We start from the raw sequence: 13,089 nt of genomic DNA on the forward strand, positions 1-13,089 counted from the left end.
TGTCGCTATATTTCAATTTCTGATTCTGATGTTGACAAATGCCTTATTAAATATCTAGTTAATAATAAACATTTAAGTATTCCGGACTGATTGCTGTGTTTAAAAAAAATAGACAATAACATTCAAGTCATGTTTTTAGTTTTGAGTATGTATATGTAAGAACCGTTAGGAACGATCAACGTGCAATAAGATTTCATATACCTTAGTTTAATGTTAATTCAATATCAGTCTTTTATTCCTCCGAGCAATGGCATTACACTTTAATCAAATTAGTAAGTAAAACTTCTTATTAGTATCTTTGTTATGAGTTCTTGTAATTCATATTTCTTAAATGAAGAATAATTTTATATGTTTATTTGTTCTGAAAATGTCTAAATTTGTCATGGTTTAGGCAAAATCAAATATTTGTTTCACCTTAATTTTGTCAGTTTGTTAGGGCGCAGTTGTTAAAATAAAAAGTTACACAATTTACTTATTGACAAAAAAGAAGCCTTGTAGCCAAATTTGGTAAAAGACGTGTATCTTAAGTTACAAAACGTAGCAGCTAGTCAATTGTTAAAACATTGTGTTCTAGTAAACTATACACCTGCGGATTTATTTTGATCCATATTATGCCAATTTAAAAAATAAAAGGATATGCGGGTTGTTATACGCGAATGATACAGCAACCCAACAAAAAAACTATCTAAACGATATATAAAGGGCACTATACATTCTTCAACAAAAAGATGGCTGACTATACAATATGTCTATCTCTTCATTGCCCAAAGTCTATAAAATTGGATAAATTAAACGAATAAAATAAATGGCTAAGGACAAACAAAAAACTATGGGATACAACACCATCTAAAGTACTTCTATTTCAGGAATATCTGAAATGAAATTGAAGTACTTTTGTGACTTTCTAGTGGTATCCATATCTAAACATTTGAAATTCGTTAAAAATGATTTGGTTGAAAAACAATGAAAACCAAATATTCTATAAAGTTGTGCATTGAAGCAGATTTTTTGACATGTGCGAGTATTATTCTGATTCAAATTATACCCTATATACTTATAAATTTGAATTAATTAACTTTTTATCTATAAACAAAGATAATTACCAGCTTGATTTAATGTTCAGAAGTTCCTTCAGCAAAACACAATCCAGAATGGTTAATTGTGTGATTATTTTGCATTAACATGATTTTGTTTGTGTGATTTAAAAAAGAAGATACCAGAGGGACATTCAAACTCATAGATCGAAAAAAAAATTGACAACGCCATGGCTAAAAAGGAAAAAGGCAAACAGACAAATAATAGTACACAAGACACAATATCGAAAACTAAAGACTAACCAACACGAACCCCACCAAAATTTTGCACCGCTCCGACAGGGTAAACAGATTCTGCCCAACACGTGGCACCTGTCGTGTTGCCCATGTTATTACCAGGTAAATATTCAAATTCGGTAGGTCACACTTGTGAAAAGGGAACAGGATTGTATTTTCAAGTTAGTAGCCACTTTTTATAATAGTAGTTCATCCTGAATTCATTTATTTGTGAAATATTTGGTGTATCAGTGTTAAACAACCATCAAGCCAGATGTAGTTTTCGTTTGTATATGGTGTGTTGGTGTTAAGTAAGTAAGAAGAATTTAAGTTATCATCAGGTTGGAATTGAGTCATATTCTTTTGGTATTCATAGCCTGAAATAAGGATTAAATATGTCGTTTTAGTCATCATTAAGTACCTGACAACATCATTAAAAAGAATTCCGTGCGGAATTAGGAAATTTGGATACCTTATAACGTAATTTTGAGAATGTCATGCATGTGAGAGACTTAGGTAGATATAAGGTCAGGCTTGATCCTTCATGATTTGCATGGAGCAGTGCTGTACTTAGTCAGGAATATGACAGTTGTTTTCCATTCGATTGATATCTTTGGACTTTTGATTTTGCCATTTAAATACGGACTTCCCGTTGTGAATTTCCTTCGGAGTTCGGTATTTTTGTTGTTGTAATTTTTACCTACATCATGCTCATCGAATTGTACTTTTTTCTTGGTTCTAGTGATTATTTCGTTTACGTAATATGATGACAGGTTTGTCTTGTTTAGACAAATGTTTTTTATATATCACTTTTAAAGATACCATGCATGATCAAACCGTCAATCAATTCAAATGTTGTGCGAGTACACTACTGTACCATGTAAACAGATGTTTAAACCCACCAATCTATATATGTGCCTGTCCCTATTTGGAAACCTATATGTTAAAGTTATTGTATGTTTTGTTTATCATATTTGTATACGAATAGAGACTTTTTTCAAAGGTTTGAATTCTTTTACATTTTTAATTCGAAACCTTTAATATGATGCTACAGTATAAGTGTTACTGATTGCTAATGCCCGAGAGTGACCTATAGCTATTTACTTCAACAACATTTTTTCTTTGGTAGTAGTTGGATAGTTTCTTATTATCGAACATACCGCATCCTTGTATTTTTTATTAATAAACATGTGTGTTTTATTTGTTTGAATTTAGTATGCAGCAAATATCTCTAGACGAAAGATAACGTACCATCACAATCGACAGTTTCATCAGACATTTAAATCGTGGCATTTAATTGTATTTACTCATTGTTATATTGAAGTTACTAGGGGCAATCAAATTTATAATGTTTTTATTTACACTTATACATTTTGCAAATAAACGCATTAAATTATGACGAGCAAGGCGAAATATTTTTTTTAAAGTGTCGATTAAGCAAACAAAAGCACCATCCCACAACAAATAAACACATTTGCTTAAAATACAGAAAATAAAGCCTTTTTCCACAAAGACTGATATAAATTGATTTGTCAAGACAGGGCATAATGTGACCTTTTAAAGTAGGTGAAATACACATGAGCAATAATAAGAACAAGTCCTATTGTCGTTGGTCCTAGCAATCCAAGAAAGGATTCTATATTCAGGGTGAATCCTATCACGCACATCAGCAGTAGACAGCTTATTATTGCCATAGAAACCCATCTAACAACAAAAATAATCTTAGCGTTTCTAAGCCCGTCCGGAATATTAGTTGTCAATTTTGTTTGGGATGAAGATACCGCTGATGGAAAATCATTGTTCATTGAATATGATGACGTCATTTCACTACCAACCACATTCCTTTCCTTGGTTTGATAACTGGACTCTTTTGTCTTTGTTTGGTCCGATTCTTTAGGAGGAGCCTCGTTCCCATAGTACCAAGCTACTTGGAAACCGTTGACATATGCTACACTGCTTGAAAAATAGCACATGATGACATACTGAATAGGCATGACAAGGATGTTGTTGGCGAGAAAGTCGGTCGTCTTTCCTACCATAGCTATAACAACTGAACCGGTCGCTTGACCACTGGTTGACTGTAGCCTCATGTTCAGTAACACCTACAAAAAAACATACAGTTTACTGTGGATTCATTTATTTTCGTGTATTTCTCTTAAATTTTCATATTCGTGGATATTTGATTTCGTGGTTTTGTCGATCTCTGTATACTAAGCCTTATGAAAATATGTTATTCGTTAAAAATTTGAAGTTCATTATCTAACTGTTTAACAAAATTCTGATGTACTGTTTATATGCCTGTATCCTATGGATCAGGCGTAACCAATACATGAATGTCTCATATTTTGACGAAAGCGTGGCTTGTTTTTGTCATCTGCCAAAGATCTTGTTGTTATGGTAATAAGTCCAGTTGACGTTTTTACGCAACAAGTAATCGAGGTGAACAGAAATCGTACAGTTTTTAATATTTCAATGTCAATTAATCTATCTCTGTTTATATAAAATCTAGTATATCTTCATTGTATTGCAACTTTTTCACATACAAAATGATTTAAAAGAACAGCTGTATTGTTGATCGAAATACTATTTCATTGTAGAAAAAGTTGTACCAGGAATAAAAATCAGACCAGAAATGAGTTCAAATATTTTCTATTATCAGAACAGCACATAACTGTTGTTACTCAATATGGAACGAGGAGTGGTCATACTTTAGTAAATATATAAAAGGTCCTTAGGCTTTATTTCCGAATAACTACAGAAAAGTTACCCCTAGAGCTATATAACTCCAAAACAAAACATTTTTGTTTTAAATGCATAATGAAAAATTGTTGTCGCTTCTTTTCTTTTCCCACTTTTTACAGTAGGATTATGAACAATGAGATGAGGTATGATTGACAAAGTTCACGAGGGACCAAAGTATGATATTTTAAACAAGTTGAACAATACAATTGTTCGTCTCACAATATTGTATTATATTTTGTATTGCGTTGATTGTTCTTCTTCTTTTGTTTTGTACCAGCTAACAAAATAATTTCGATCTTAATATGGAACAATATTAACGTTAAAAGTGAAAAAGTGCATGTTTTTTTATATAGTATATCACACCTTTAATTGAACGTGTTCTTTTAAAAACGGTCCTACTTAAGTTATTCCTCCTAATTTGTGAATTCTGCTCGAAAATTGGATATTTTAATGGTAAAAAGGAATTAAGACTTTAAAATTGTAATTTTCCGATTGCCCTAGTTATTTTCTAAATATAAGTAGCACAGCTGAATATTTTAGAATACAATTGCATTAAGATACTGAACTACTAACGACGTCATTCCATTCGATATAGAGTGTGAATATTTTATCTTAAATTCCTAATAACCAAAAGTGAATGCAAAAATCAATGCCTCTGACGATATATCATGTGTAAATTAGTTCAGCACTCCCTTTAAAGTATTAAGATGCACTGATATCATATTAAGGCAATCCAAAAGAAAATTGATTGGTTGTAAATTGACCTAATTTCATGTCTGTTCCTTAATAAAGAATGATGAATTATCAAATCAAAAATGCCAAGGAAATAGAAAAATTATAAGATTCTTGATCGAAGAACTGACGACAGACATTTCTTAATTGATTCATGTTTCTATGTTATGACATTCGGCTTTCCTCAACAATAATAAGAAATACTGCAAAACCAAATCTTCAACGTATTTTGTGTTATCGATTTCGCGTTCCTAAATAACATGAATAACAAATTGTCTGAAATTGCAAAAAACTTGAGATAATAGTATAAAAAGCACAAGAACTTGAGGTTTATATGTTGTTTTTTTTAATTTATTATTCATCGTAGATACCGGAATTAAAATTGTTTACGCCAGATCCGCATTTTGTCCACAAAAGACTAGTGAGGTTCGAAAAAAAATCAAGAGCTATATAAAGTACGTACATGTAGTTGCATATCATTGAAAACCCGATATTGCAAAGGATTTTGATAATTACAGTTAAAAGTTTTCAACGTTTACCTCGTGAAACATTTAAAACACTGGTAAAACATGTGCTAGAGATAAAGCGAATACTGAAGGAATATATAAACACAAAACGTTAAAGATACACTGACAATTGAGTGCTACAAATTGAAAAACACCTGTCCCAAGTCAGTAATCTGATATGCAGTAGTTGTCGTTTGTTGATGTGGTTCATAAATGTTTCTCGTTTCTCGTTTTTTTAATAGAAATTAGACCGCTGGTTTGCCCGTTTGAATGATTTACAAAAGTATTTTTTGGGGGCCCTTTATAGCTTGCTATTCTGTAGGATCCAATGCTCCGTGTTGAAGAATGTACCTTGAGCTATAATAGTTCACTTTTATATATTGTGACTTGAATGGAGAGTTGTCTCATTGGTACTCATACCACATCTTCCTACAATGTATATCTATTAAATTGAATTGATTTTGTCTTCAAAATATTTTTTATTGGTATATTCTTAAGTACTAAATCGAGTTTATATTTCAGACATAGATTTTGGGGAATGAAACCTGCAGTATTTTCGTTGTATGGGTTGATTTGTATTGTTTTATTATTTTATCACGCTGCACAAATATATTAAAATTCTAACCAAATCACGGAAATGTTTATTCTACATCAATCAGTAGTATGCATAATATGCAAAAATAGTTTCTTTTTAGTGCACCTAAAATATATTATACCAAATTTATATTTAACCCCCTAATCTTTGAAAAGATCATCAACAACAGGTGCTATGACTTCACATCCCTACCAATGTTTCATATTGCTCTAGGCGTGCACTCGAAATTAAAAGTGTATATTACCTGTGGAAAGGTTTCTATGCACCATAATACAATTGCTACATATTCTATAAAATTCTCCACTTTGAATATCAGTTCAACAGCAATTAAAGCCGACCACGTGACAACACAAACAGCAGGGTAAATTATTTTCAGTATCTTTTGGTACTTTCCATAAATCCAAAATTGCACAAGAAGTGTGAATTCTAAAATAGGACAATATACCGAACTTATTTGTCCATAAATTGGTATTTTGGCATATATGAATACAAAGAATAAGTTAATCAAAGATGCTGTAAAATTTGATGTTGCCCATAGTACACTGAGTCCTCTTACTGATTTCCGGCGGAAGTTCTTCCATACTTGTGGAAGTAGAACAATAAACCATAGCGTGGTGCTACACATGCCGCTTAAATTGCCAAGAATGCATGTCCAGACAGGCCAGTTGTCTCGACAGTTTTGGTGAAGGAGTTTGTTATTATCACTAAAGTTACCATCTGCCATAGTAATGTGTGATCTTATACACCTGCAAGTAAATGGAAAACAAAAACGGAAAAAATAACTTTAACAATCGAAATAATCTGTAAGAAAACTTGAATGTAACTGAAACCTGCAGTTAAGATTGACGCGTACATCATGGGAAGCAGTAACTGAGATCACCAAAAGGTTCAAAGTGGGATACCTGTTGCGTAGTATTCAGTATGTACCCTTGCGGAAATAGGAATATCATGGTTATGTACTACCAGATTTTCAGTTTTTCTTAAATTATCAAGATACTGGCCCTTTGTTGAAAATAGAATGTTGACATAATTATCCTTCATGTTTTTAATTTGTTGGCTAATATCCGGGTCAATAGTAGCATACACATCATGTTAAAACGTCTCGTCAAATAATATATGCCGTACACCTTTGCAGCAATCACCATATATAACATGAGTAGCACGACGAATAGCCCATGTGATGCAGGATCTGCTTACCCTTGCTGAGCACCGGTTCTTGTTGCTAAGTATTTAGTTTTCTCTGTTGTGTTTTGTGTACTATTATTTGTCTGTTTGTTTATTTTCGATCTATGAGTTTGAATGTCCCTCTGGTATCTTTTGCCCCTCTTTTATATTAATGGTCATAGTTGCTACAATAACTTAAAAAAAACCAACCGCAATGAGTTAGTCAATAGCGCCATAAAAGTAGCGATAAGTCCCGAAAACAAATTAAAAAAAAAAAAATCCACTTACAATTTATGTGCATCATTGTTCCAAATATTTTACCAATGTCGTGTAAAATTTCGATTCAGTCATTTAGTTTGGAATGACTGAAATATTTCATTTTCCCTTCTGTATATCTTAACTGTTTGTTATTGTGCTTTTTATTTTAGAATATCTATATAAAAAAGAAGATGTGGTATGAATGCCCCTCAAACAACTCTCCACAAGATACTAATTGACACTGCAATTAATAACAAGGTTGTTTGTCAGACAAGGTATTTGATGTCGATGAAACATCTTTGCTATTATAGAAAAATGATGCGTGCTGCATGGTAATTGTTCGAAGCTACACAACAACAACACAGATAACAATACAGTCATTTAAGGAAAAAAAAGGCCAATGTGAACTATTAGCTTTCTTTTTACCACATGTCAAGTTCTAAAAAAGCCCCGAGACAATTTTGTGATTTAATTTGAATGAGATAACCAAATACGAAGTCTTGTGTTCATCATCTGTTATATAAAAGTATATAGACTAATACATTAACAACCTGTCTGCACTCGCTGTTTAGATTTGATTTACGTTTGTATAAAAGAGAAATATATACCAATGGGACATTCAACTCATAAGCTGAATATTAACTGACAACGCCATGGCTAAAAAAGAAAAATACAAAACAGACAAACAACAGTACATAAATAGTTATCAAAAGTACCAGGCTTATAATTTGATACGCCAGACGTGTGTTTCGTCTACATAACACTCGTCAGTGACGCTAATATGGAAAAAGTTTTAAAAGCCAAACAAGAATAAAGTTGTAGAGCATTGAGGACCCACAATTCCAAAAAAGTTGTGCCAAATACGGCTAAGATAGTCTATGCTGGGGATAAGAAAAATCTTTATTATTTCGAATATTTTATACTTTTGCAAACAGTTAGTTTTTAAACATGACCATAAAATGATATGCATGTCAACACCGAAGTGATGACTACTGGAATGGTGATTCCCTCGGGGACAAAATGTCCGCAAAGCAGTGGCATCGACCCGAAAAGCACAACATAGACAATTTAAGACTGCGTAACAGAAACAAAACAAAAAACCGGGGGATTTCTAATGCTATAGAAGCTGTATGCTGTATCATAATTGTTTTCTCTATAACTTTAAAACACAATTTAAACATGTTTAGTCTATATTCATGATATTCACATCGTCTGCAGTAAATATCTACATTCACAGTTCTTAGCTGTTCGGTAGAAGTTAATAAAAAAGTTCGAACAATCCTTAACATAAGACTTTGATGTTTAAGTTTCAAATTGATATGCGAAGTTATGATACAAATGCTAAAACTCTTTCAGCAGTGACCTACGTAATAATACAGTTCTACATTTGTGTACTGGTGTTAGGCCTTATCTTGACTCTAAACATTTAAATATCTCATTCTTCTGTTTGTGTTGTAAGGTTGTTTTCTCATCGTAAAGATTGTTTCTTTATACAAACACTTACCTGTGTATTTATTATAACACTCCTACTTTCGTTTATAATAAACTGAATATAATGTCAGTAAGTAAACACACAACTGCAAATGGTTATCTACACTTAACACATGTTATATAATGTCAGTAAGTAAACACACAACTGCAAATATTTATCTACACTATACACATGTTATATAATGTTGACTTTGAATTTAACACTTACAAGTATTTTCAGAAAATGTATGTTGATTGCACTCAAACGCCTTATACTTAAAAGTACTTTACTGTTTAATCTTTGTACCGAGAGGAAATATATTCCTAATCATTGATAGAGTTTTCATTTTTTGACACATTTATATCTATATAATTATATTTACATGTAGTTTATTTTGTAGTAAGGAAATAAACATGTATAAAATATCGTTATCACAAACAGGATATTGACATTTACAGTCCTTGAACTAATGTTAAATTCATAATTATGTCAGAAAGAAAAGTTGTATTGTTTTATTTTGAAAAAAATAAATAAATGTAATACCAGCAAGATAATTATACCACGACTGAATTTTGCTTGCAGTGAGATTTACGTTTCACATCGTCAAGAACTCCTTGTTGTAACGTTCGTTCAGACGAAGATTGTCTTTGTTTTATATATGCTATGTGTGATATGAATGAATACACGATATACAAGTTCCTATTCTTAAATCATTGATGAGTAATGTGTATTTCAAAGATGTCAGACATATCTAATTTAAAGGAGTATGTCCGGTTAGTGCCGATTTTGGCCTTAAATTTCAGGTTCATCTGAAGAAAGATTTTGGACACTTTTTAAACACTTAAGTGTCTTCTTTAGTCGAATCAATTAGTAAAGATGAAAGATTTTAACTGATTTATTCACTAAAACGCTCCAATTCAAGCTTAAATATAAAAAATCTATCAAATATGCCACTTTTCAGAAAGTTTTTGTCAAAAATGAAAGTGGCCGCATCCGTGTTTATTCCCAACCTTTATATATGTTATGTTTTATCACCCAATACAACTTATATTTAAATATTAAGAATGAACAAACATTCGGCCAGTTACATTTCAAATGGAAACCGTCTAAAAATTTACCAAAATCCAAACATTTCGAGGATTTCAGTAATTTAGCATGACTTGATGATGCTAGTACCCGATATATGTGCATTGTATTGTCAAAAACAGCCCATATTTATGTAGCAGAAGTATTCTACTTTCCAATTAAAAGCTAAAAGTTTACACTTTAACAATTTTGTAAAACTGCCAAAAAGGGGTCTTACTGGACCTACTCCTTTCAAATGTACTGTAACTGTACTTATTTTCGCGGTGCTAATATTTGTTCACGAACCTCACGGTTGGTTTACTATCGCGAAAATAAATACACGCGAATTAAAATCCAACTTTTTAAAGGGCACTAGCTACGAGTTATATAAAAAAATCTTAAGTAAGATGTTTTTTGTTCAATCAATAATTAAAGTGAAATAGTGAAATAATAATTCGCTTTTAGCAGCCAAATTGGTTCAATTTTGTCAAATTAAGCGAAGAAACATTGATAATTACTCATTCACTTGCAAGTGAATTAGTCGACCTCATGAAATCCGTATTCATGTGAACTTCAATTTAACCCCTAGCTAGAGATTGACAATGCATGCATTATACGTGTACAGGTTATTTAAAGAAAAAGAATGTCAACAATGAAAGTGAAACTACGGTAAATCATTTGATTACTGATTCGATCTATATAAAATCATTCTTATATGGTTAAAAACAATGATAAACATATTTTTTTAATCTGTAAGATAAAATCAAACAGACCTATAAAAATCCAATTGCACGTGTTGGTTTAATCTATTCATATCGTTATTTATGTTTACATCGCTTAAATGGTCATCAGAGGTCAAATCAATAGTTAATTAGATGGCGTCTGGGCTAACAAACACACGAAACGAACCTACATATTATCTACACCATGCTCTGTATACTGTTTATTTTAGACTTTTGGTAGTTTGGATAAATGTTTTACATTGTTATAAATCAAATATGAGAATTTGAGTCAAATCGGTGACCATGAATTTGACAGCTAGTGCCCCTTTAAATGAGAACTTACTGTTCATCAATGCATGTAAACTTGACCTTACAACGATGACATGACATGTTTACAACCCTGTTAATCCGATAAATAAATAAACTAGATTAATATCAACAGGTGACAAGTAAAAACCAATTAAAGATCAAAGAAACAATAATGACTCGAGATTACCTTGAACCATATGACTTTCTATAGTTGTTGTTATTGATTGATTTACAAACATGTGTGTATAGTAGCAGACAATGTTCTTGAAAGCTTTACTGTAATCATTTGATAACGAACAAAATTGTAATTATAAGTCGATTTTATGAAAATTAAACAAGCACAAATAAATACACACGAAGATTATTTACAAATAACTAAAGTTACTACAGTTTGTCATTTACCGAGTGCGACTCGAGCAATACCGGTCTTAACCTAACCTCTTTTCAAACTCTCATCTTTAACATTCTGAAATGCATGCACTAACCATCCAGCGTGTAGTGGTTTTAAAGTAGATGTTTTAAGTCGACTTTAATGTCATTTACTTTTTTGCCGGCTTTAATCCCAGTCATGATTTGATCAGAGTACCATTCAGTGAACTTAGATTTCACCACATGTTTGAACTCATCATTTCCTGAAACGTCCAGTGGTTGTGACTCGCTTGTTCAAGATGCTGGTACGTTACGAGGGCGAATGTTATTCTCACTTAACTTAGTCATGAATGATTCAACTCTGTGAGCACGGAAAACATCGAAAATACACAAAGCCGGTTGTTTTACTTTGGATAATGGCAATTTATCACGGACGGACTCAACGTACGGAATAAGAACTTTGTCAGCATACTCGAGCATGGTCGTTTCATTTGACCAATGATTTTCTGACTGCGTAATGTTCTATTTTTTTAGGGAACTTAAAGTTAGGATGACATCGACTAGTTTTTGCCTTGGTAATCACTTTTGGCGATATAAATTTCCCATTCAATTTTTCACCCAATAAAACTGTAATCTGTCGCTTGTCTTCGAGACCCATAATAGACACTTGTTTGCTACCTTCTTCCTCTAAAGTATAGTCACCAACAGGTATAATATATACATTTGTCTTGTCAAAGTTTATGATTAGCTCACTCGGAATGTTATCTTTCTGAACTTGTATCTTTATAGCCGTTAAAAATTCCTCCTTTTGTTTTTCAAAATAATCTAGGATTTTACGTGCTGCTTATGTATCTTTCCTTTGTACGTATCCAGTGCGCCGGAAAAATGACTGAGCCCAAGAATAATAGAGTTCAATGGATCCTCCGAATTCATGTAGCAGCTGGCGGTCTTTAGCCATTATAATGCCTCGCGCAGCGACCACAAGAATTGGACGATTAACAATACCACCAGCTAGTCGTAAATTTCGTATGTGTTCCTGAACTTCGGCATCGTATTTTCCGAGAATCAGTGGCTGTCAACGTCTTTGACTTTCAAGTGATATTTCTGTATCAGAGTCAAACGATTGGGTTTTCAGTTTTAGCAAGTATCCCTTTTTAAGAATTCGTATTGTAGATTCATTGATGGATTTCCCTGTCTATTAACTAAAACGCCTTACTGCTTTCAAAACACCATGCTCACATTCGTATTTTGCCATTTTCAGCTTTTGCTCACTCTCATAATGATTGTATTTGCCACGTTTGCGTTTTTTACTTGAAGAAGCTGTCATAGTTTTATCTACGTTTTCATTAGCTGACACAACCATTTCAGCCTTCTCTGGCGTAGAGTCATTACGAGGATCGGGCAGAAACGGACGAATAGGAGGCTTGCCTTTCTCCCGATTTGACCAACTTTTTAACATGTTGAATTACAAATGAAGAATGAAAAACAAATAAATTAAAATTGAACTCAGTTCACTTTTATCGGTACTCTTACTACAAATATTTTACCCGACGGCTATTTAAGCATTTACTTTAATACAGTATACACGACAGCTATTTACGCTTTTACTTTAAATACAGTTCCGATGTACACACGAGGCAATAATTATAACTGTAAAAATTAATTTGTTTTCATTTTCGAGAAATATCGCGGAAATAAATACCCGCAAACTTGTTTGAAATACGCAATTCGCGAAAATAAGTACCCGCGAAAAAAGTACAATTACAGTAATTTATTAAATTACTAGTAATTTAAAAAATGTTCAATTACACATTACATTCAATTGCATGGAAAATTGTAATGCATT

General features: G+C 32.3%; 1 protein-coding gene across 2 annotated transcripts; it reads right to left on the reverse strand.

Moving 5' to 3' along the window:
• Window positions 1–2,647: 2,647 nt before the first annotated feature.
• On the reverse strand, window positions 2,648–9,077 carry LOC134691139 (uncharacterized). 2 transcript variants are annotated; one of them, XM_063551423.1, is made up of 3 exons: window positions 9,007–9,077; window positions 6,130–6,631; window positions 2,648–3,412 (listed from the first exon to the last, which is right to left on the reverse strand). In XM_063551423.1, exons 2-3 carry the CDS (start codon window positions 6,607–6,609, stop codon window positions 2,843–2,845), a joined length of 1,050 nt encoding a protein of 349 aa, XP_063407493.1. In that variant the 5' UTR covers window positions 6,610–6,631; window positions 9,007–9,077; the 3' UTR covers window positions 2,648–2,842. The 2 variants fall into 2 exon arrangements, with proteins under 2 accessions (XP_063407493.1, XP_063407492.1); XM_063551422.1 differs by lacking the exon at window positions 9,007–9,077 and adding an exon at window positions 8,812–8,965.
• Between the last annotated feature and the right edge of the window lie 4,012 nt (window positions 9,078–13,089).

This window comes from Mytilus trossulus, chromosome 11 (assembly GCF_036588685.1).
Source record: "Mytilus trossulus isolate FHL-02 chromosome 11, PNRI_Mtr1.1.1.hap1, whole genome shotgun sequence".
Lineage (NCBI taxonomy): Eukaryota > Metazoa > Mollusca > Bivalvia > Mytilida > Mytilidae > Mytilus > Mytilus trossulus.